This window comes from Talpa occidentalis, unplaced genomic scaffold (assembly GCF_014898055.3).
Source record: "Talpa occidentalis isolate TD23 unplaced genomic scaffold, MPIMG_talOcc4v2.1 talOcc4.15, whole genome shotgun sequence".
NCBI classification, from domain to species: domain Eukaryota; kingdom Metazoa; phylum Chordata; class Mammalia; order Eulipotyphla; family Talpidae; genus Talpa; species Talpa occidentalis.
The window spans coordinates 56,119,327-56,145,155 of NW_023601543.1; the positions used below are offsets into that span (position 1 = coordinate 56,119,327).

Here is a 25,829-nt window from a genome sequence, read left to right on the forward strand (position 1 = left end):
AAACAGCTGGGACGACATCAAATTAAAGAGCTTCTGCACAGCAAAGAGACAATAACAAAAACAAAGAGAAACCCCACCAACTGGGAGGACATTTTGACCCAACACTAATGATAAAGGACTGATCACAAAAATCTGCAAAGAGCTGATGAGACTCAGCAACAACAAAGAAAATAATCCAGTCAAAAAATGGGCAGAAGAGCTAAAAAGAAACTTCTCTGAAGAGGAAATGCAAATGGCCAACAGACATATTGAAAAAATGTTCAACATCACTTGTAATCAGGGAATGCAAATCAAAACTACCATGAGATACATCATCACACCAGTGAGAATGGCACATATTAAAAAAACTAGCAACAACAAAATGTTGGCGAGGATGTGGAGAAAAAGGAACTCTTGTGCACTGTTGGTGGAGTGCAAACTGGTCCAACCACTATGGAGAGGCTGTGTGGAGATTTTCTGGACCTACTAAACATAGAGCTTCCATATGATCCAGCAATTCCACTCCTAGGTATTTACCCAAAGGACACAGAAACATCAATTCCAAAGAGCACCTGCACTCCTATGTTTATAGCAGCACTGTTTACAATAGCTAAGCTTTGGAAACAACCCAAATGCCCAAAAATAGATGACTGGATCAAGAAGATGTGGTACATATATACCATGGAATATTACTCAGCATTCAAAAAGATAAACACATGCAATTTGCAGCAACATGGATGGCACTGGAAGGGATCATGCTCAGCGAAATAAGCCAAAAGAAAAAGAAAATACCGGATGGTCTCACTCATAGCAGGAATCTAGAAAACTTAAATAAGGGACCAGGAAAATGAATATAAGAAAGTGAAAATCAAAATCAACAAAAAAACTATGAACCAGAGACACTTTTTGGGGGGTGGGGGGGGCGGGAGGGGAAGGATTGGGGTCAGAATGGGGCGTTTGCAATTGTATGGGGGAATATAAAAATAAAATTTAATATTTAAAAAAAAAAAAAAAAGCAGAAAATCCAATAGACACTTCCCCAAAGAAGACATACAGATGAAAAAAATGCTCATCATCACTTATCATCAAGGAAATGCAAATCAAAACCATAGTGAAATACCACTTACACTGTGAAAATCGCCCATATCAAAACTAGAAACAACTATTGACAAGGGTATAGAGAAAAAAGAATCTCTCATACTACAAATTGTTCCAGCCCATATAGAAACACGCATGGAGGGTTCTCAAAATATTAAAAATGCATCTACCATATGTCTTAGCGAACCCACTCTGAGGTATCTACACAAAGAAAAATCAATATCACTAATTTGAAAGGTTATATGCACACCTATGTCCATTGCAGGCAATATTTACAATAGCAAAGTTATGGAAACAACCTAAATTAATGTTTAATAGATATGTGGTTTCAGGAAGTGAAAGCATTCTGGAGGTGGGTGGTGATGTTGAAGGTTAGAGAACAACATGGATGTACTTGATGCAATGAACTATACACTTCAAAATGGTTAAAATAAAAAATCATTAAAAGAAAAAAAAAAAAAAGAAAATCAGAAATTCAAAGATTACAATATTGAGCCAGACTTGAAGGAAGCACTAAAGGAGCTTTTATAAGACAACAAAAACAAATCTAGAGGCAACAGACACCTAAATTATACAACATGAGGAGGGAGGAGAATACAAATATGGCGAATGGTTTGAGATCCAGATAACATGATAAAATATAGACCATTGAACACAAATCTCCATAGTACCTTTAAAATCAACAGAGGTAATACATATGACAATGGGAGTGGAATCTAAACAAAACATAAAGGGAAGATGTCAAAAAAAGACCATGTAAATTTTTTTTCAAATAACACAGTGGCACTTACATCTCGATAAACACTTTATTATTTATTTATTTGTTTGTTTTTAAAAAGATTTATTTATTTATTTATACAAGCACTGGGTACAGTCAGAAGCACAGGAGGGTGAGAGAATTCACCAGAGCCAGAGCGAGGAACAGAACAGGCAGACTGACGAAGTACACTGCTGAGGGGAGCAGCGGGCGGCAGGAGAGGTCTGCGCGCCATGTGGGACCCTCGCCCTGTGGCCGGGGATGGAACCGGCGCTGCAGAGGCTGAGGGCAGCTTCGCAACCCAGTGCTCAACTGCTGCACCACTGGGGAGGCCCAACACTTTATTTTTCAAACAAGTGTGAAGACGTCATTTGTTTGGTCCATAAGTACAGTATAGCTGTATTTGAGTTTTGCAGATATCAAATATAAATAACCTGAAACTGTAACAATACACACAAATTGGCACCTTACACAGACATGCCAGGCAGTGCAGGCTGAAAACTTGAGTAAATTGAAAATTTTCACATGAATATACATAGTGCCAATCAACATTAAACCGAGTTTCAATGCATAACACTTGATACTTATTTGAATCTGTTTGTCAGTTAAGAGTATGAAAATTGTTATATCTAGGCTAAAACTAATTCTTCTCGCCAAAAATAAAGGCATAATATTTATAACCAAGGATCACCTTTACTAAGCCACAGTATTTTAAAACTATTAAATGTTACCTGAGGGTATGGACATTAAAAAGGCAATGTGAATTTTGTTGTTTCATCTTACGAGGTTATTCAGAGGGTCTTAAAACTATATTCTTACTTTTCAAACAGGTTCTAATAGTTCTAGAAAATGTGTGCTTTCAAGGGGAGTAGGATTGTCTTCAGTCACTTGTGTCAATTTTCCCCTTTGGATCAAGTGACCTGGTGTGCCCAGATGGCCTCATGCAGTAGGAAGTTCCTGTTTCAAGGGAACCCTCTTACGCTGTTGGTGGGAATACAGACTGGTTCAGCTGTTGTGGAAAGCAGCGTGGAAGTTTCTAAAAAGATTAAAAATGGATCAGCCATACAACCCACCAATCCCACTCCTAGTTTTCTACGCAAAGAACACAAAACACTAATTCATAGGAAACCTGCACTCCCATGCTCCTAGCAGCATTGTGTACAGTAGCCAAAATATGGCAACAACCTAAATGCCCGAAAATGGATGAGCAGATCGAGAAGATGTGGTATGTATACACAAAGGAACATCACTCAGTGATAAAAAATAAAAAAGACAAACGTCTGGCATTTGTGGCACAATGGATGGAGCTGGAAGGGATTATGCAAAGTTAGTAGGTCAGAAGGAGAAAGACAAACACCGGAGTGGAATACAGGGAAACTTAACAAAGGAGCACTTAAAGCCCAACTGAAACCCCTAGCCCTAGAAAACTGATTGTAGGACTGAAGAAGCCAGGGAGGGAGGGATGCTGGAGGGGCGAGAGCAAGGTGGGGAGGGAACACAATGAGTCCCGTAAAGCTGTGGCTGGCGGGTGCTTTGGTGGTGGAAGCACGGTGCCAATAACACCTGAAGAGGGGTTGGTATCCTGGACGCCCCAAATACAAAACAATGATATCAACCAACATTATCTCAATGAAAATAAATAAATAGTAAAATTCTGAATTGCAAAAAAATGATAATTGGTGTCCTGATCTCTGTAATCTTGGTTAATTTGAAGACTAGGGTGGAGTCTTCCTTGGGATCCTTCTGTTAGGGACTTTATGTAGCCTCAGAACTCCCTTTTCTGGGCAGCAGCAACTGTGCCTGTAGCAGCAAGGGACCATTCCTCTCACTGGATTTCCTGCTTCCAAGGTTTTGGTTCTGCGGATACAAAAGCCCAGGACCTGATGGATTTACAAATGAATTCTACCAAACATTCAGAGACGAATTAGTGCCTATCCTTCACAACTCTTCAAAAAATTGAGAAGGAAGGGACAATACCAAACACGTTCTATGAAGCCAACATTACACTAATACCAAAAACCGAACAAGGACAACACAAAAAAGGAAAACTACAGGCCAATCTCCCTAATGAACACTGATGCAAAAATCCTCAATAAAATTTTAGCCATCAGAATCCAACAATGTATCCATAAGATATTCACCACGACCAAGTAGGATTCATTCCAGGGACACAAGGATGGTTTAACATCCGAAAATCAATCAACGTTATCCAACACATCAACAAAAAGAAATATAAAAACCATATGATAATATCAATAGATGCTGAGAAAGCTTTCGACAAAGTGCAACACCCATTCATGATAAAAGCCCTTGAAATTCTTGGGATACAAGGAACATACCTTAACATCATAAAGGCCATCTATGACAAGCCAACAGCCAGTATCATTCTCAATGGTGAAAAGCTGGAAGCAATTCCATTAAGATCTGGAACAAGACAAGGATGTCCACTCTCACCACTGCTTTTCAATATAATACTGGAAGTCCTAGCCAGAGCAATAAGAGAAGAGAAAGACATCCAAGGAATCCAAATAGGAAAAGAAGAAGTCAAACTATCACTATTTGCAGACGATATGATATTATACATAGAGAACCCCAAAAACTCCACAGAAAAGCTAATTCAACTCATCAATCAGTTCAGTAAAGTGGCAGGATACAAAATCAACACACGAAAGTCAGTAGCCTTCCTATACACAAACAATAAATCTGAAGAAGAAGAAATCAAAAAAACCATCCCTTTCGTTATTGAAACAAAAAAAATCAAATATTTGGGAATAAATCTAACAAAAGAGGTAAAGGACCTATACAAAGAAACTATAAAACACTGTTAAAAGAAATAGAAGAAGACACAAGAAATGGAGAGACATTCCCTGCTCATGGATTGGAAGAATAAAATTATTAAAATGGCCATCCTTCCAAAAGCAATATACAGATTCAATGCTATTCCAATCAAAATTTCAATGTCATTCTTCAAAGAAATAGAAATTATTGATGAAATTCATATGGAATCACAAAAAACCCCGAATAGCCAAAGCTCTCCTGAAAAAAAAAGAAGGGAATGGAGGCATCACACTCCCAGACTTCAAACTATACTACAAAGCCATAATCATCAAAACTGCATGGTATTGCCACAAGAACAGACATACAGACCAATGGAATCGAATAGAAAATCCAGAAATAAACCCACAGATTTATGGTCAACTAATCTTTGACAAAGGAGCAAAGACTATGCATTGGAGCAAAGAAAGTTTGTTCAATAAATGGTGCTGGGAAAACTGGGTCGCTACATGCAAAAGAATGAAGCTTGACCACTACCTCACACCATACACAAAAATCAACTCAAAATGGATTAAAGAATTAGACATAAGACCTGAAACCATAAAATACATAGAAGGAAATATAGGCGAAACACTACGGGATTTGCACATCAAAGACATCTTTACAGACACATCACCCAAAGCAGTGATAGTGAAGGCGAAGATAAACAGCTGGGACTACATCAAATTAAAGAGCTTCTGCACAGCAAAAGAGACAATAACAAAAACAAAGAGAAACCCACCAACTGGGAGAACATTTTTGCACCCAACACTAATGATAAAGGACTGATCACAAAAATCTGCAAAGAGCTGATGAGACTCAACAACAACAAAGAAAATAATCCAGTCAAAAATGGGCAGAAGAGCTAAAAAGAAACTTCTCTGAAGAGGAAATGCAAATGGCCAACAGGCATATGAAAAAATGTTCAACATCACTTGTCATCAGGGAAATGCAAATCAAAACTACCATGAGATACCATCTTATACCAGTGAGAATGGCACATATTAAAAAAACTAGCAACAACAAATGTTGGCGAGGATGTGGAGAAAAAGGAACTCTTGTGCACTGTTGGTGGGAGTGCAAACTGGTCCAACCACTATGGAGAGCTGTGTGGAGATTTCTGGACCTACTAAACATAGAGCTTCCATATGATCCAGAATTCCACTCCTAGGTATTTACCCAAAGGACACAAAAACATCAATTCCAAAGAAACACCTGCACCCCTATGTTTATAGCAGCACTGTTTACAATAGCTAAGCTTTGGAAACAACCCAAATGCCCAAAAATAGATGACTGGATCAAGAAGATGTGGTACATATATACCATGGAATATTACTCAGCATTCAAAAAAGATAAACACATGCAATTTGCAGCAACATGGATGGCGCTGGAAGGGATCATGCTCAGCGAAATAAGCCAAAAGAAAAAGAAAAATACCGGATGGTCTCACTCATAGCAGGAATCTAGAAAACTTAAATAAGGGACCAGGAAAATGAATAACTATAAGAAAGTGAAAATCAAAATCAACAAAAAACTATGAACCAGAGACACTTTTAGGGGGGCAGGGGCGGGAGGGGAGGGATTGGGGTCAGAAGGGGCGCTGCAATTGTAGGGGAATATAACAGTAAAATTTATTATCTAAAAAAAAAAAAAAAAGCAGTCCTCTTTCCCATAGCTCACACCTTGAGTCTTCCCTGCATTTGCTGCGTAAAGCCAGCTTTGGGCAGGAAGCCTTCCCTTACATTAATTTTCTCAAACTTCCAAATTTCTGACCCAACCATACTTTTTGATCCCACTCTTGAAATCAAGCCATCTTCCAGGTGTTCTTTTGTTCCTTCCCATGATATTCCACTGGATCCCCCAGAACTTGACTCCGTCAAGCTCTTCCACCTTCCTGTCTGCTGCTACTCCCAGGGCAATTACCCAAAGCCAGTTTACTGCTTTCTGCACTTTGTCAGCATAGGCCCAAACTGCTCACCCCTTCCCCACCCCCCAAGCAATTAGTGCTCCTTACCCTTCATAGGAAACTGCAGTAATAAAAAAGGAGAGGTAGAGAAAACCAAGAAACTAAAAAAAAAAAAAAAATGCTTTCAGGCTTGATGGTCCCGTGGACTAGTCTCCGTTGCCAGCCCTTGATATATATCTTATCAGTGTGCTCACACCAGTGCAAAATGCCACGTATACACAGAGAGCCGTTGCAGTGTTGTGCGTAATAGAGTAAGATTTTAAACCACTGTCTGTCCATGAGAGACTGTTTAAATAAATCACATCACTTCCAAACACTGGAATGCTATTGAATTGTAAAAAGAAATGTGGCAGCTCAGTTTGTACCAATATGGAAATGGCTCCATGATGTAGATGAGGTGTAGATAGTAGAAAGCAAAACATTGTGTGTAGAATGCAATGATTTACGTGAGAAAAAAAAAAAGAATACATGCTTTTGTGCATGTGTAGAAAATACCGTTTGAATATTATGCAAGAAACTGGTTGAAGTTTTTGCCTACTCAGAAAAAAATTTAATGTAGAATCATTCTCAACTTTCTTTTATTTTACTTTAGAGAACAGGGACATGGATTTTCCTCTCTACTTTTTCCTTGGCACAGGAAGCAGTGGCAGGCATTCATAGCTATAGTCCTTGCAGACCTGGTGTAGGGTAAGGAAAAATGTCAGGCTTTTCTGCCCTCCCGCCAATAGGATAGATGATGGATCCTTGAGGTCCTGAATGCATGCCTGAGGGTGGGCACCTGGAGTAGGGTGTGGGCATAGGTAGATGGGATTCACCTGGGCTAAGACTGGGCTTTTAAGGGCTGTGTCACGGGGACGCCAGCAGAAGCCAAGAGAGAAGCAAGAACAGAGAAGCAGAGAGAAGGCCAGAGAGCCCAGAGTGAAGATCTGCTTGGGGCTGGGAGGCCTGCCAGCCTACCGGCCCCCCAGCGTCCCTGCGTGCCGTGTACCTGGTAATCCCAATAAAAACCTGCAAAACCGCTGAGGACTCTGACTCTTCCCTTCACCCGGTCTGCATGGGATCCTAGAAAACCTGCTCAGTGGTCATTCCTGACTCTACACCTGGGCAGTTCAAAGACTTGACTTTTCAGTGCTAAGGTTAAGAACAGGCCTCACTGTGCTCGTGATTCTGCCTGTTTTAGCACCGAAAGTTCTGGGAAGGCTGGGACAATTTGTCATCCTTTTGCTACAGGCCTTAGCGAGTTGTGCTTGTTAATGCCAAGGAGGAAAGCACTCATAGTAGAACGAGTGGGGCTATAGCTAGAGTCACTGCCTCCACAAGGGACAAGGCACGCGCACTTACACAGTGACAGGCATGCACTCTCCGCGGTCTCCTCTATTAACAGACAAGGAAATTGAGGCTCAGAGAGGTTAAGTGATTTGTCCAAGGTCACACAGCTAGTAAATGCCGGAGCCAGTCTGTCTGACTGCTGCCATGTCAACGGGACCCTGGGGAATGTAAAGCTTTCAGTGAAGCCGCGAACCTGCCCTTTCTTAAAGCCTTAAGCACCCAGAGTTGCATTTTAACCAAATCAAACATTGGTGCTCTGAATCAACTTTGGCAGGCCTCTGTTAGAAGATGGCTTTCTTCCCATCACCCCCACCCCCAAGGCAAAGAATAGATGTTCCAGGATTGGGGACTGAAGGAGTCATAGGCAGAAAACTGCTTCTCCAGCTGCACTCATTGGAGTAATCCGGTTCTCGTTGAGGAGTGATAACCTGCTCATCCCCCAACTTAATCCAGACTCCCTCCTCAGCAGCATGATAACTTCAAAGAGCAGAGCAACCATCTAATAACAGGTAGTGGTGCATGTTATTTTGCTTGCCTACTTTTTGATTGGGTGGTGGTAGAATTCAATTTGGCTATGTAATAGGGGCTCCTTTTGCTAGAAAAGGGTAAAAGCATCCCCCAAAGCCTCATTCATTAAAAACCTACTGAGGCACAGAAAAACAGATGTAGCAGATAGCAGAAGCTTTGGGGATTTTTGCAAGAGTACAGGGAAAGGTCATGGCAGCAGCTGTAGTTGCCCTCCAATTAAGCAGCAGGCAGGTGTTAATTATATATAGGAAATTGAACTGCTTTACAGACCCCGTTGAGATACTTTACAGAAGATATTTTATAAATACAGAACAAGGGAAATGCTTTTCCTCACTGTTGGCAATTAATTTATACATGTTGAGTTAAAGAGCATCAGGGAGAGAGATCCCCTCCAGGAATAATGGATTTGGAGATTGTTTTATCAAAAAGGATCCAAAAAGAAACAAGCCAAACTTTCCAAAGCTTTCTCTGCTAATACTGACATGATCTAGGCAAAGACATTTTGTGTGACTGCTGTACTTGGGACCTGAATTATCTATGCCTTGCTAAGTCCTACATTCTTGGATTTGAATGAAGCAAATTGATCTCTAGGGTAACTGAACTCCGCACCACACTAACTCCCAGTACAAAACAGCCACCTCTGAGAGTTTAAGAGCAGAGACTGCAGTGTTATTTGGGTTTTGATGTCAGATAGAATGGCAGGAAGGATTAGCAGGCATCTGTAGTGTGTTCTGGTTTAAGAAGCATCAGGTGGGTATATAAAAGGGGCTTATGATCCTAACTTTCTATCTGTAGTGTCACAAATATGGCACAGGAATGTGACAGTTTGGATCAAGAGGATTATAGGTGTGCCTCACTTAATGGAATACCTGTGTACCTGTAAAGGTAACCAGCCACCGACTACAATTTCATAAGTAGAATGTTGTAGGGTAAAGAAAATGTCAGGCTTTTCTGCCCTCCCGCCATCAGGATAGATGGTGGATCCTTGAGGTCCTGAATGCATGCCTGATGGCGGGCACCTGGAATAGGGTATGGGCATAGGTAGATGGGATTCACCTGGGCTAAGACTGGGCTTTTAAGGGCGGCGTCATGGGGACGCCAGCAGAAACTGAAGAGAAGCCAAGAGAAGCCGAAGAAGCTGAAAGAGAAGCCGAGAGAGAGAGAGATCACCAGAGAGCCCAGATAGAGTGAAGACTTGCTGGGGGCTGGGAGGCCTGCTTTGTACCGGGTAAATCCCAATAAAAGACCTGCAAAAACCACTGAGGACTCTGATTCCTCCTTTACCCGGTCTGCATGGGATCCTAGAAAACCTGCTCAGTGGCCATTCCTGTCCCTACAAATCTTACTCTTCAGTGCCTTTCCAATTACATTAAAGATGTGTTGTTCTGACAGGTATTTCAGTTCCAAGATGCTGCAAAATCTCAAAAATGCAAAACTAATACTTATGATCTTATTTGGGAGGAAAAATGTCAAATGTCTTAGAAATAAAAAGGTATAGGCGAGACTCAAAGTTCTGGGTGTCTTTTGCAGGCAGAATTGAGTTAGATGTTCTTTACTACCTACAACAGAGCACTGCTGGGAGGATTCAATAACACTTCATCAGTTGTATGTGAATTCTCTTCATCCTTCTCGTCAATCTCGGAGTGTTACTTTGAGGAAAAAAAAAAAAAAGAACTCTCACCCACCATGGATCATTAGAGGGAGGCTCATTACCAGTGTTAGTGTGGAGTATTGGGAGTCATTCACAGAACACCTTTTAATTCTTAGCTATCAGGACAATGTTGGGGTGGGGGTTGTGCATTCTGTGTTATGCATATTAATTAATCAGGCACTCCCCTGTTCTTGGGAGTAGTGGAAAGGGCATAGAGCCCAGCAGCCTTTTGTAGTTGTGGTCCTTGAGCAAAGCAATAGAAAATGCCTAAACCTCAGACTGTCTGGAAATTGAAACTAATGATCTGCATGACTGTGGCCAGGCGGCATTGAGATGATGTTATCCGCAAGAGGCCAGGAACCGGAAGCACTCTGCAAATCTCTGATACAGGCAGCAGCTCTCCTTACAGTACCTCCCTTTGCAGAATGTGTGTGTGTGTTCTGGCTCATTTATTTTCTCACATTCTTGCTAAGTTTAGTGACCCCAAGCAAGTAAAGGTTTGTTTGCATACATATATTTTATTGACTTGAAGTAACCTATTGATTGGGTGACTTTTCGCTTCTGCTTGTTCAAACTGGCTTCCAGGGCTGCCTACCAGATTTTTAAATAAACAATAGTTAGGTAAGTTTCCCCCAAAGGGGGACCAACTTTAAAAGGAAAGAAACTATAGGAACTTTACCTTCTCATAGCCCAGGTTTGGATATTTGTAGAAGTTCACAGTTGCTGATATTGATTATGTGTTTAGAATTTAAGAAACTCTTCTATGAATTTCTAACCCTTCTGACTATATATAATTCACATCAACATTTGTCTGCTCCCAACTTGGTGATATATATATATATATAATATGCATCACATGTATACACCCCTCACACACTCTGAAGTCATACACTGCAACCTCCTCTGATGCTAGAAAACCTACCTCTTGCTTAGTCTTCTGGAGAAAATGACTGTAGCTCTAGTTCAAAAATTGTAAATTGATTGCCTATGAGCCAACACTGGCCTGCATAGATGTTTTATTTGGCCTTCACAAGTTTTTAATTTAATCAAATAGTAGCTAAAGTTTCAAAATTAAACAACACAAATTTTAGCCTGGATTGCCAACTTGTCTTAAAAAATGTGATAAACTGGTAATGCCCGTGTAGCGGCCGGAAGGCCACAGAGCAGGATCTCTATGATTCGAGCAGATAGGCGAAGGAGTTGTCCTGGAGACCTCAGTGGCTTTTTCTGGCTTTTTCAGGCTTTTATTAGTCATTTACCAGATACACGGCAGGCAGGGGGCCCGGGGGCCAGGAGCCTGGCAGGCCTCCTAGCCCCCGGCGAATCTTCACTCTTTCTGGGCTCTCTGGCATTCTCTCGTGGTCTTAGTCTCTCTCTTCTGCTCTGCTGGCATCGCCGTGATGCTGCCCTTATAAGCCCAGTCTCTCAGCCCAGGTGTACCCACCTATGCATGCCCACACCCTACTCCAGGTGTCTGCCATCAGACATACTTTTAATCTAATAGCAGGAGGGCAGAAAAGCCTGACACTTTACTTACCCTACAACCCATCAGCATTCAATTGTAACAGTCACCTAGAACTTAGTAGCAGCTAGACTAGGGCTGTCTGGTTCCTCTATTAGGTCTGGTTGACTCTTTTGTTACAAATCAGTCTTCTATGAGCATTGAGGAAATAGTCTTTCACTTAAAACTTGTACATTTGAAGTGACCAGTTTAATATCACAGGATAGAGAGGAAATAATTGGGATTGACTGGTATACCCAATGCCAGGACATCTGAATGAATAGGTGAAACTCCTCATTTGAACCAGAAAGTAAAAACGTACAACAATGAACACAAAGGTCACAGGTTCCCTCAAGTGGTTCTCTGAGCTCACAGAACTCGGTCTTTGTCTATATGAATGATGCCCCTCCCCTGCCACTTCTACCTCCCATATCTTTGAGACAGGGAATTGCCTGCAACTTCTATAAATGTCAAAAAAAAAAAAAAAAAAAGCCTAGAGAAAGAAGGAGAAGTCAATAGTAGGCGCTCAGAAAATATGAAGTACTCCATCCAGTGATGGATGTACCACGAAGTCTCTTTTCTTTTCTTGACTGTGACAAAGCCTAAATTCATGAGATGAAAACTAAATTTGCCACTAATGTCCTCTGGTGAATAGATTGATGAATGAATGAATGAATAAAATGAAAGCATTTGCTGTCTCCTTGGATGGATAACATATTCATTAATTAGCAAGGCATAAATAAGGGGGAAAATGAGAACATATCTTATATATCATGAAGGGGGATTAAAGAGTAACCATTTTTAAGGATTGATGGAGGAAAGTAGCTTGTGAGTAAAGAGTGAATTCTACTTATTTCAGTAATTATTTCAAAATTCAGAGTCTGGAACTTTTATGGAAGAACCAGAAGGCCAGGGTTCTTGAAATCTTATGGAGGAACAAATTGCCCTCCTTGTTTCCATTACCACCTCACCCTATTGTTCTACCCTGAAAGGAACAAGAGGAGAAGACAGCTGGGTAGGGAAAAAGAAAGCAGTTAAGGGAAGCTTTAAACTGAAACTGGAGGGAAGGGGAAAATATCCAACTAAAAACTGTAAAACGAGTTATTACAGGTGACACCATGTATGACAAAATAAGAAAATTGAGGAAGCATTGAAAAATTGACAGGGTAGAGTAACTTGGGGAAAGTGTAGAAATATGGGTATGACTTCAGTTATTTTGAACACTTAAAATTTTGAACTTTAGTCTTTGGCAGAAAGGGGTAAAGATGACTGCCTGGGTATGATGAAGACTTAGTGGTAGGGACATATGGCATAATGGTGAGAGGGTTAGAAAAGGGAAAAACAAATTCCAACATTGAGAGCATATACCATAGGTCACCTGATCAGAAAAAGGGAAGGAGTGATGCACATATAATGATTAGACAATGGGTGTTTTCTCAGTGATGGCTCAATTTCAACTTTTTAAATGTAATTTCTCACTATTTAGATGTTATGTCTCACTTTCCCCCTTCCTGTAAGATCTTATTCTCTTTGTCCTAACTCCTCATCCCCATTCATTTGTAAGTGTCTCAAAGGTGGTGGCAATAGCCTTGAAATTTCCATAATTTATTGAGGACTCGGGTAAACTGTGATTGCTCTTGAGCTGACTTTTCAATTGACATACAGAGGTTCTGGTCATTGGCTAGAGAACTGAGCAAAGATGTGTATATGTTGGAGGGAATGAGAGTGGCAAAGAATTTTGTTCAGATTGGGGTCCCAAATTTAAATGCCTGCTGGAGTCAGCCACCTCATCTCAAGGGAGCAACTCCTACTCAGTCCTAGCACATTGTTGCCTTGGGAGAATATAGGTCCACTGTTAACAGATGTTCTGATTTAAAAAAAAAAATCCAATGGGAAATTTGTATTTTTATATGAAGCCTGCCTTTTAAATATTATCAACTAATTAAAAACTGAAAAATACTAGACAGGAAAAACATAAAACTTCCACAACCACATCCAAATGTGAATTCTAATATAAATGGTGGATGGAATTCATGGTAGAGTCTTGATTTGGTGACTTGAACTAAGCTTGGCTGTCTATCCAGCAGAATGGGTTTGGTTTCATCTTGGTGGGCATAAATACTTCTTCCAATGGTATCTTGCATCTTGGTTTGTATCCTATAAATGTAATTGAGAATTTCCTTAAATGGCAACAGTAAGTAGACTCTATGATTAGCTCAAGTCAGTCTATTCAACAAGTAACAGAAAAAGCAGGAGTGAGACTGTGAGATATATAAAGAAAATGATCAGAGGGTAGTTCATTTTGGGTACACTTTTGTTTTCTCACCACATCATGTATCCCTTGAAGGCCATGGTGAGACTTTTGATTTGATTCTAAAAGTGTGGGGAAGCTGTTGGAGGCTGTGGTCAGGAAAAGAACTTAATTCAGCTTAATATTCTAAAGGGGACACTCCAAAAATATTTAAAGGAAGGCTCTGTCTAGAGCTGCAATCTGGAGACTTCCAGAAAATCTGTCTTTACTGAATTCAGCCTCTTCCCCTATCTTTTCCCATTCTGTCCTAAGAATGCTGTTCTTATATTTCTTTAAGTTCTTATATTTCTGTATCAACGTCACTCTTCCCCACCCCTCACCACAATGGGAATGTTCTCTGTAGTTCTTGGGTGATGTAGCCTAAGAAACTTAGAGCATATATCATCCTGAATGTGCTAACCAAGGGCAAAGTATGTCTTTTCTGACCGAACTAACTTCCTTGTGTTCTTAGCCTAGGCTGGCCCTTTCTCAGATAATGTGACAAAGATAGTACCTTCCAAATATTTGATCTTGTCAACTGAGAGAAAACTGATGTGGTCTTGTAAATTGATATAATTACTCAAAACTGTATGCTTTTGTCTTTCAGAAAATACTGAAGGAGGGACCTTTGCTAAAGAACTGTAACTCTTTCCAGAGATGGAAGCTTAGATACTTTTTAGTTCGAGGACAAAGACTTTGCTTTGCACATCATCCTGCGGTAAGAGAATATATATATCAATCAGATAGATTGATAGATAGATAAATAGATAGATAGATAGATAGATAGATAGATAGATAGATAGATAGATAGATAGATGATAGATAATCTTGTTAATTGGGTTAATGGGTAGTGGGTGGGTGCCAGGAAATATTTGTGTGAGGAGACGGACCAGTAAAGTTAGCCAACATTAAGGTGAAAGTTGAAACCTTCCATTTTTCCTTTAACTTGTCTTCTATGGTCAAATTTGGGACATTTTCCTCACCACTTCCCTGATTCCCTTCCCTTTTATAGACTCCTTGTTAGCTTCTGTACCCAGAACCAATTATGGAACTTGCAGGACCCGAAACAAAATGAAAATGCAGGACCCCTTATTCAGAAATCAAGGAAAAAGTGTCATTAAAGATTCTAAAATATAAAGCAATGATTTGGCATCGCATCTTTTATTTGCTATCTAATGTAATCCTAAGTAAAGAAAAACTAAAATTTTAAACTATTAATGATTTTACCATTCATCTGTATATTATATAATGCCAGTTTTCAAAGCAAATAGAAGAGCATTTAATGCATTTGAAGAACCACCAACTTACATAATTCATATTGAGTAGCTCATACACACATATATTTTGTTCTCACCAATACACAAAACTGCACAAAATTGGTTCACTCTTTTCACCCTTGATACTTAATACATTCTACCACCACAATAACTGCAGGGAAACAGGTTGCCCTTTCTTTCTCTTTCATTGTCATCATTTTCAGCATAAAACAATAGATTAATGTCATTAATACCATTATACACCATTAATACCATTAACATGAGTATTAAATAACACAAGAGTTTCCTGGTTATTCATGTTTCTTGGAATCCCATTTCCTTTTTTCTGTTTGAAGCAAGTTCTTGTTCCAAAAGAAAGTGTGTCTCAGGCTTGTCAGCGCCCCTACGTAGCCAGTCATAGTTGTGAAGTGCTTACTTCTTACCTGCTTTGCTTCTCCCTGAACTCCCACGCGTCCTGGGTCCCCTGGAGTTCTATTCTCATGAGTGTCATGAATGCAAATGGAGCGACAAGACACTGCCTGGACCTGTGCATTGTGCATATCTCCTCCCATCATAGGCATAATCCATCACCCCACTTAACTGCATTACAAAACATAAGTTCAAAGATAGAACAATTAAAAGTTTCAAGATCAGACTAGCAGAGCTTTAAGCCAAGCACAAAACCCTTCTGAACGGGGTCCTGTGTGACTTGCACAGGTTACATAGCAGTGAGGCCACCCTGTTTGTATCCACAATACTAATTTCCTCCTGCTGGGTGTTGCGGAGTGTTTAAGGAGTGTAGGGTAAATAAAAGGTATCAGGCTTTTCTGCCCTCCCGACATTAGGATTGATGACGGAACCCTGCGATCCTAAATGCATGCCTGATGGTGGGCACCTGGAGTAGGGTGTGGGCATGCGTAGATGGGGTACGCCTGGCCCAAGACTGGGCTTATAAGGGTGGCATCACGGGGACACCAGTGGAAGAGCAGAACTACAAGAAACGGAACAACAGAGCGGAAACCAGTAAGAGAGAACAAAAGAGAACATCAGAGAGCCCAGAAAGAGTGAAGACTTGCTGGCACCCCTTGTCTGCCGTATACCTGGTAAATCCCAATAAAAGTCTGCAAAAGCCACCGAGGACTCCAGAACTCCTTTACCCTTCTGCTCAGGCCATATAGAACCTGCTCCGTGGCCTTCCTGCCGCTACAAGGGGACACAGGGCTCAAACAAGATAGGGAAACAAAGCAAGGAGCCAAGTGGAGCAGATAGGAGTTATCTGCTTGGCTCCTTGCTAGACCACATTGGCTCCTTGCTAGACCACATTACATTATCTTCACTATAAACCTTTATTTTTGAATAATTGTGAACTACCTAAGACTTCCTATAAGCTCACATAAAAATAGTTTTATAAAGAGTTGTGTTGCGGCAAGAATGGGCACAGGGCAGGTTTTCCATGATTTGAGCAGATGGGTGAAGGAGGGAGTCCTGGAACCCTCAGTGGCTTTTCAGGCTTTTATTGCGATTTACCAGGTACATGACAGGCAGGGGTCCTGGATGGCAGGGGTGCTGGGGGGCCGGGAGGCTGGCAGGCCTCCCAGCCCCAGCAAGCCTTCACTCTATATGGGCTCTCCGGCCTTCTCTCGCGATCTCTCTGCTTCTTTCGTGGTTCTGCTTCTCTGCTCTCATTCTCTTTCGCTCTTCTCTCTGCTGGTGTCCCTGTGACGCCGCCCTTATAAGCCCAGTCTCTCAGCCCAGGTGTACCCACTTACGCATGCCCACACCCAACTCCAGGTGCCCGCCATCAGGCATGTATTCAGGACCGCAAGGATCCATCATCAATCCTAATGGCGGGAGGGCAGAAAAGCCTGACACTTTACTTACCCTACAAGTTGTGATTGTTTGATTTTTGTTGGTCACATGATAGAGCCACAAAGCCATGATACTAAATAAATTCCAGCACTCCAGTCAAAGAAATAGCTGGTTTATGGCTGTCAGAATGCCTAAGTGTATGGGTGTGCGTGCATGTGTGTGTACACGGTGTGTGTGTTTATCTTATAGTGCCTCTTAACCTCATTAACCAGATGGTTCTTCTTCCCTCTCTCTCATGTCTTTCCAGTTTGCACGCTTTGAAACAGTTGATCTGTCTCAGGTCGCTTTGGCAGAAAGCAGCTGTAGAAACCTTTGCCACGGTTTTTGTGTAAGTAAGATTGGGGATGACTGATGGGACAGGGGTAGGTGCTAGCTAGGAAGAGAGGCTGCCATATGCATTCACTGCCTCCTCAGAGTCAGATTTCCTAAGTCTCATTTGATCCCAAAGTGTGTATGAAAATCCATTTAAAGTAGCATTGCAAATGAGTGCTGAAGATTATTCATGGAACCACTTTCTACCAGCCCACTGATGGGGCCAGGAAGGAAGTGATGGTCCTGCTCCCTATTACCAGCTGAGCTGATTTCAGTGGAGGGAGTAGTGACAATTACAAAAATCAATCCTCCTGGAGAAGGTAATTTAGAGGAGTATCATTGGGAGAATCATTCAAGAGACTGTTAATATGTAATGGAAAATATAAGGGTATTTGAGCTACAAGAGATTGATGAGATAGATAAGAATCTCAATCCAAAGTGAAAGCTACCTACCCTGTGCTGAGATTACTGATGAGAGTGCCTCACAGAAGGCACATTTTCTTTCTTTTTTTTTTTTTTTTAAAGATTTATTTATTTATTTATACAAGCACTGGTACAGTCAGAAGCACAGGAGGGTGAGAGAATTCACCAGAGCCAGAGCGGGGAGCACAACAGGCAGACTGACGAAGTACACTGCTGAGGGGAGCAGCAGGCAGCAGGAGAGGTCTGCGCGCTATGTGAGACCCTCACCCGGTGGCCGGGAATCGAACCGGCGCTGCAGAGGCTGCGGGTAGCTTCACAGCCCAACGCTCAACCGCTGCGCCACCGGGGAGTCCCCAGAAGGCAGATTTTCTAGGAAAGTATACAAGAGCTTGACACTGCTGAAATTCCATAAGGGTTTGGTCATTCAAGTGATTCCAGAGCAGAAAACTCACTGAAAATTAGCAAGTACATTGGCCAAGGAATTATCTTACCCACCTCTTCTCCAAACTGTTCTCCTAGCCTCAGTGGTGGGTTATAGAGACTAGAGTTCCTCTTCAGACAGGTGAAGGGTGGTAATTAGCAGACTAAAGAGCCACAGACCCAATACCCTGCTACCTTGGCTGCTTCAAATTCCATTCTCTTAAAAGGAGAACCACTGGACATAAGAGGGAAACCCTGATCTCATCTCTCTCTCATCTCTCTGATCTAGCATAAAGCTGAAAATTCTGTTGACCCAGTCCAAAAAAGCTTAACCTTTCAGTGATAAGCATACAGGCTAATGTTTTTGGTTCTCCATTCTGCAAAGAAATCTCAAGGGTTAGGTTGCCCCTTAGCCTAATTAAAACACTGATGAACAAAGGTTTGGACCAAAGGAATGCTGTCATCACAATTCCCATTAATCCTATTTCTGTTTATTGCAGAATCATGCTGTGTTACATGCAAAAGGAGAAAGAAATTGCTTATCCGTTTGGTGAGCTCTAGCTCTAAGATTGGAGGGAATGGGGCAGACTAGTACAAAGGCATATAGGGCCAGTGAAGTGATGGCTAATGCTATTACCACCTCTGTTCCCTCCTGCCCTGTCAGGAAAGACCAAGTCCTGACCATGGTCTGCCTCTCATAGACCTTCAGCATAGCCTTTTCATTACTCCAGTCTGGGTTCTTGCACCAAGCAGCATTCAGAGGAACGATATAAAATTCCCTATGATTGTCCCTGCCATTTAGAAAGAATGAAGCTGGATTTTTGGATTCCTCACTCCAGTCTTACTCCCTCCAAAAAGAAAGTAGCACACCCTCATGAAACATATACCCTTTTACTATTTTCATGTAGACAGAACAGCCATGACTAAAGAGGATTTTCAGGCAACCTCACTTGAGTAATAAATGGATACCTGCTTTAATGTTTAAGAGCATGTCTTCTGAACCAAAGAATCTAGATTTTAATTCTGGCATGTTTTTTTTCCTGCTGAATGGCCCCAGGCAGTTCATTCAACTGTCTTTCACTTGCTTTTCCTGGCTATGAAATGGGAGAAAATAATTCCTATCTCATGAGGTTGTAATAAAGATTGAAATGGGGCCTCCCCAGTGGTGCAGTGGGTTGAGCGCAGTGCTGTGAAGCTTTCCGCAGCCTCTTCAGCATGGGTTTGATTCCTGGCCAGCCAGAGAGATACCCACATGGCACAGCAGACCTCTCCTGTCTCACCCGCTGCTCCCCTCAGCAGTGTCTTGGGTCCATCTGCCTGTCCATCTGCTCTGTCTCTGGTGAATTATCTCACCCTCCTGCACCTCTGACTGTACCCCAGTTCTTGTATAAATAAATCTTTTTAAAAAAAGATTGAAACGATGTATATAAAGTGCAATGGAACAGTGGATAGAGAATTCCTGAGTGTATTTACAAATATTATTATTATTATCATTATCATTATTATTATTACTATTTGTGGTGGTTATCTAAAAGACTGTGATGACTTTGGGAACTCCTGTCTCACATTTAAGAAGTGGCATGGGGTGTGATTGGTAAACCTGTCTAGTTCCTTGGAGAGTTCACAGGCTCTATTTGGGGGTAAGGTTGTGCAGTGGAGTAATAATGTGACTTTTTTTTTAGGTGATCACACCACAACGAAAAGTTACCCTGGCTGCACCAAACCGGAAAGACATGGAAGAATGGATTAATGTCATAAAAACCGTCCAACAGGGAGAAATCCGTAAGGTAAGGGAAATAGAGAATCCACACAGCTCTCGGGGGTAAACACCTAATTGATTGTATTAGTTAAGCTACCATTCAAAGAGGGAAATAATAAAATGAAAGAAGAGACCATCTGGCCAGGAATTAAATGGATACCATTAGGAAACCTGTTTAGAAATATTCCTAAATAGGAGTAACTCACTTAGACTCAGATTGGTAAGTATGTGGTTTAGATACCACTGTACACATGCACCTGGTGTGTAGATGTCACAGTGTGCCCAGTGGATGAAGCCCCAAAAACATATGTGAGCAGCTAACTTAGATGTTCTTATTTAGAAAAGCTGCAATTAACAGTCTTGATGGTCTGCTGAATGACTCCAGTAGCAGTTAAGGAAACTGAGACTCTTAATAGAGAAGGAATCAGATTGAAATAACTACTCAGTAGCAAAGTCAGGATTTGGACCTAGGCTGTGTACAATTCTACCTTGTTGTTTATTGTGCACTGCAAAAGAAATGTGGAGGCAAGAACAAGAAGCAGGCCTCCTCAAGGCTTAGTAGGGTTCTTTTCTCCAATACCAAATGCCTGGCCAATGCTACCTGCAACAAGTTGGACCACCATTCAAACTCAGGACCGCACCCTCAGCCTACTGTTCTATAGCTCTATACCATGGTTAGAAGTTATATAGGTTTTGGGGGCCTCCCTGGTGGCGCAGCGGTTGAGCGCTGGGTTGCGAAGCTGCCCGTGGCCTCCGCGGCACTGGTTCCATCCCCGGCTGCTCCCCGGCCACCAGAGGAGGGTCCCACATGGCGCACAGACCTTTCCTGCCGCCCGCTGCTCCCTCAGCAGTGTACTTTGGTCCTTCTGCCTGCTCTGCTCCCCACTCTGGCTCTGGTGAATTCTCTCACCCTCCCATGCTTCTGACTGTACACAGTGCTTGTATAAACAAAAAACAAACAAACAAACAAACAAATAAATAAATAAAACATGCCTCTAAAAAAAAAAAAAAGAAGTTATATAGGTTTTGGCATGCAGACCTCTCCTGCCGCCCACTGCTCCCCTCAGCAGTGTACTTTGGTCCTTCTGCCTGCTCTGCTCCCCGCTCTGGCTCTGGTGAATTCTCTCACACTTCCGCACTTCTGACTGTACCCAGTGCTTGTATAAATAAATAAATAATAAATCTTAAAAAAAAAAAAGAAGTTATATAGGTTTCAAGGTGGGGTGGAGGGAGGGATTGTGTCATTTATTTACTCAGAGCACTGCCTCACACATAATAGAGGCTCCATAATTATTTACTGAGCAAGTAATCTGAGGGTACCTTGGAACCAGGGTTTGAAAAGAATGACAGATGGTCATCCTAAAGCAAAGTTCTACCATGAAGACCTTGAAGATTAGAGCAAGATAAATTTGTCCTATCCTGGTATCTTAAATAACTAGCAAAGGGTGAAGGATTGTTACAGGAATTGGGGTAAAGCAGTGTAGAATGTGATTTAGGAATAATGGGTTGAGAAATAAAGAAAAACAATGTTATAGAGAAAATAAAATCTGTCTTTACTCCCAGAACACTTCTCAGGCTTTTGACCATTTACTGCAACTATACATTTTTGCTGCTCATGGCTGTTATATAAGTTGACTGAACTGGGGCGTAGGTAGCTCTCCACTGAGCATTGAGGCCTCTCCTACACTGTATGTGCTTTATTATTATTATTTTTTTTTTGTGGGACCCTCGCCAGCAGCTGGGAACAAACCGGCGCAGCAGAGGCTGCAGGCAGCCTCACAGCCCAGCGCTCAACCGCTTCGCCACCAGGGGAGGCCCCACTGTATATGCTTTATTAAGAGATTCTTTGCTTAGATTCTGAAGATGGTCTTCATGTGACTTATCACTCCACATATCACTCCTTTCTTTCTTATTTTCTTCTTCCTTTCCTGATGCAGAAGCACATCCCTTTGCTCCCCCACCCCCAATAAGGCCACAAGGGCAGAGCATTGGAGGTAGCCACAAAATGGGATTTCCATGTTGCTCCTCTCCTATTCTTACCCCTGTAGACCAATTCCTTTCCTTCCCTCAGCTTATCTCTATCCAAACTGGAATGCTTCTTATAAAATACCCAACTCATAAGAAGCTATTCTAGTTGACATGTAGTTGTTTATCTGTTGTTGGGAGGGAGGGGACCTCCTAGTCCATCATCTTGTTGCTGTCACTAAGAAAAATTAATTTTTAAAAACGAATGTTTAAGTTCTTCATAAAAGGTCACATAAGATATTTTGAATTTTAGCTACTAGTGCAGAAATGCAAAACTACTAGAGACAGTTATCAGAGAGCTGATATGCCATTCCTGGCTCAGTTGAATGATACATGTAGGTGTTGACTACCCAGCATAAGCTAGAAAAGAAAAAAAAGGAACAATCTTCCTGTTTACTCTACTGGGAGAATTGAAAGTTTCAAATTGTAATCACAACCTCTGTGGAGCTACTCCAGGTAAATAGATTTAGGTAAACCTATTGAGGAATATTTTAGCAAATATTAGCAAATAGCAAATACGGTGAAATATCTCACCATAAACAACTTGGTAATCTTGCTTGAGGCTTAAAGTCAAACATTTTTTTCCTTCCTATGTACCTTATATAATGGTCTCTACTATTCTCTGTCACCACCACTGCCTGACAATTGGGGTAAAGGGAGATTAATCCTGGACTTAGTGGTCTATTAAAGTCACTAAAAAGTAATTAGACAAGCTATTGGAAACTAGTCAGTACATATTAAAGAGTGAGCTCCTAGTAGGTGTCCAGTTTTGTTCCAAAGAAAGTTCAAAGGAAGGTGTAGTCTTGGCTCCTGGTCTCAATGAGATTTTTAGGCTTGTAGGGAGACAAGCTATATACAAAAGAACAGTTAAGTGACAGTACTTGAGATAAATAACAGTTTTCAAAGATGTTACAAGGTAGTGCATGATTGATTGCCCAATGAATGAAACAGACAGTAAAGTGGTATGGGAGTTCAAAAGAGGAAGAGATAAATATGAGATGTAATCCTCAGGGAGGAGTTAATAGAGGAGAAATTTGATACTGACCTTGAAATATGAATAGGATTTTATTGATGGCAGGGGATTAGGGCAGTGGGAACTCTTGATCAGAAAATTGGTATAAGCAAATATGAGTAACAGAAAAATAGAATATTTTTGTAATAGAATGAAAGGGAGACCACATTTAACCAGGAACGTTCATTTAAGAAATATCTGGAGAGGTAGCTTGGGCCTGATTTTGGGGGATCATCAATGTAAATATATTGTGGAAGAATTGCAATATGTTCAAAGTTTACTTTATTTTTATTTTTTTAAAGATTTATCTATTTATTTATGCAAGCACTGGGTACAGTCAGAAGTGTGGGAGGGTGAGAGAATTCACCAGAGACAGAAGGGAGAGCAGAGCAGGCAGACTGACGAAGTACACTGCTGAGGGGAGCAGTGGGCAGCAGGAGAGGTCTGCGCACCATGTGATACCCTTGCTCGGTGGCCAGGGATGGAACCAGCACTGCAGAAGCTGCAGGCAGTTTCGCAACCCAGCGCTCAACTGACACTGCGCCACTGGAGAGGCCCCTCAAAGTTTACTTTAAAGATAAATTGGAAAATGAAGAAAGTTGATTAAAGCGTACTTTAGAAATATAGGCTGTGTTAGACAAGGAAAAAACTGGAGGCCAGAAGATCATAGAAGAGGTTATAGATTAACTCAGGCAAGACAAAGTTAAGCCCAAAATGGGGAATGAAAGGGTTAACAAAGGGTAGATATTCATTTGCAAGTGGTGGAAAATCTAAATATATGAAAATTGCAAGGAGAGAGAAGAGTCACAGGCAGATGAAAGGTTTGAGCCTGGGGCACTTAAAGAAAGAATAACAAGTAGAAAACTGGAAGTAAGGATATTTTGCTGCAAGAATAGGTTAAAAGATTAGCTCTTGTGTGAAAGCATTGACTATGGGAACAAATATGGACCTTAAATGTCTTCTAGAATCAAGATTCTAAATTCTAAAACATCTTTAGATCAAATCACATAGCCTTTCTTTGAATGCTTCCAAAGCTGGGAAACTAAGTTTCTTGCAAGAGTACATTCATTCAAAAAAAAAAAAAAAAAAAAAAAAGAGTACATTCATTCAATATTCCTAAAACTAAATTTTAGAAATTTTTTTTCTTAATCTTTGGTCTAGCAGATGAACTTTCTAACATTCACCTTGAGTTGCAAGAATGGTATCAGCTACATATTGAATTAGAAAGCTCCCTGTCATTAGAAGTATTCAAAGCAAACAATTTAAACAACTGCTTCTCAAGATGTTATATAAAAGATGAATTCTTCATAGTGACATCAGCAAGATAGTGGACTAGGAGGTCTAAATACTAATCCCCTCCCCTCACAAAATATAACCAATGAACAACTCTATGCCAACTAGAATAGCTGTGAAAGAGCTCCAGAATACAATAAACTGCAGAAACTCTATGGAACACTGAGACAGAGAATCATTACATAGAAAAGCATAGTAAGTAGATTACTTATAACTCCCCAAGTACCCTCCACAACCCCCCAGACTGGTACAACTTGGGACCAAGAGGAATTTCCTGGGCCTAACCTATCCCCCCCCCCCACAATGGGGTTGAGAAGAAGAGCAGGAGGATTCTAGCAACTCTCATCAGTGCTGTGGACACACACAACTTTCACATGTAGGTTCCTCACCATCTTCATTGATGCTGAATCCAGCTGACAGAGCTTCCTAGATTCCATGCCTCTATATCCCCACCCCCACCCTAGAAAGAACCACTACAGAACACTTTGGGAGAAGCTACCAACACTGTACCTACTGGGGAGGTACCACTGCATATCCTACTTCCAAAGCTGCTGCCATTACATCCAATCCTTCACCCTCCTGGCAGAGCCACAGCACACCCTGCCTCCACAACCATGTGCACACCCTGGACCACAGTTCCATGGCTCAGCACACATCCATGCCTCATACCAGGGCTGCCACTATAATGAGTACATCCACACCCCAATCCCAGGTACCACAGTTGTTCTGGATGCCCCCAAGCTTGGAGAACCTCAGTACCACACCTACACTACAGTTACCCTCACTCTAGATACCAACACATTTGCCACTAAAATCTAATCATCACCCCAAAAAATCATTAAATAACAGCAAGAGAAATAGAAAATAATTAATAAAATGACAACAGTAAGTCCTTGCTTTTCAATAGCTACCTTAAATGTAAATGGATTAAATTTGCCAGCCAAAAGGTAAGAGTGGCTGAATGGATTAAAAAAGCAACTCATATCTAGAAATATACTATCTATAAGATACTCACTTTAGGACTAAGGACACCATAGTCTGAAAGTGAAGAGATGAAAAAAAGATATTACATACACACAATAACCAAAAGAAAGCTGAAATGGCTATTATATCAGACAAAGTCTATTAAAAAATAGACTTTAATGGGCCTCCCTGGTGGCACAGGTGGTTGAGCGCAGCACTGTGAAGCTGTCCTGCAGCCTCTGCAGCACTGGTTCAATCCCGGCCGGCCAGCGAGGGTCCCACATGGTACGGCAGACATCTCCTGTCACGCCCGCTGCTCCCCTCAGCAGTGTATTTCATCAGTCTACCTGTTCTGTTCCCAGCTCTGTCTCTGGTGAATCCTCTCACCTTCCTGCACATCTGGCCTGTACCCCGGTTCTTGTATAAATAAATAAATCTTTAAAAAAATAAAAAATAGACTTTAAGTCTAAAACTGTCTCTGGAGCCAGAGAATAGTAATATAATGATGCATTGTCAACTCAACACAAAAATATAACAAGTTTAGGGCCTCCCTGGTGGCCTAGTAGTTAAGTCTCAGCATTATC

General features: G+C 41.3%; 1 protein-coding gene across 1 annotated transcript in view; it reads left to right on the forward strand.

The window, feature by feature from the left end:
- Positions 1–25,829, forward strand: part of DGKK (diacylglycerol kinase kappa) — a 149,247-nt gene that overhangs the window by 37,995 nt on the left and 85,423 nt on the right. Inside the window, exons 2-4 of the mRNA XM_037511669.2 lie at positions 14,521–14,631; positions 17,286–17,366; positions 19,876–19,980. Coding sequence (XP_037367566.1) covers positions 14,521–14,631; positions 17,286–17,366; positions 19,876–19,980 — 297 coding nt within the window. The remainder of the gene's footprint in view (positions 1–14,520; positions 14,632–17,285; positions 17,367–19,875; positions 19,981–25,829) is intronic.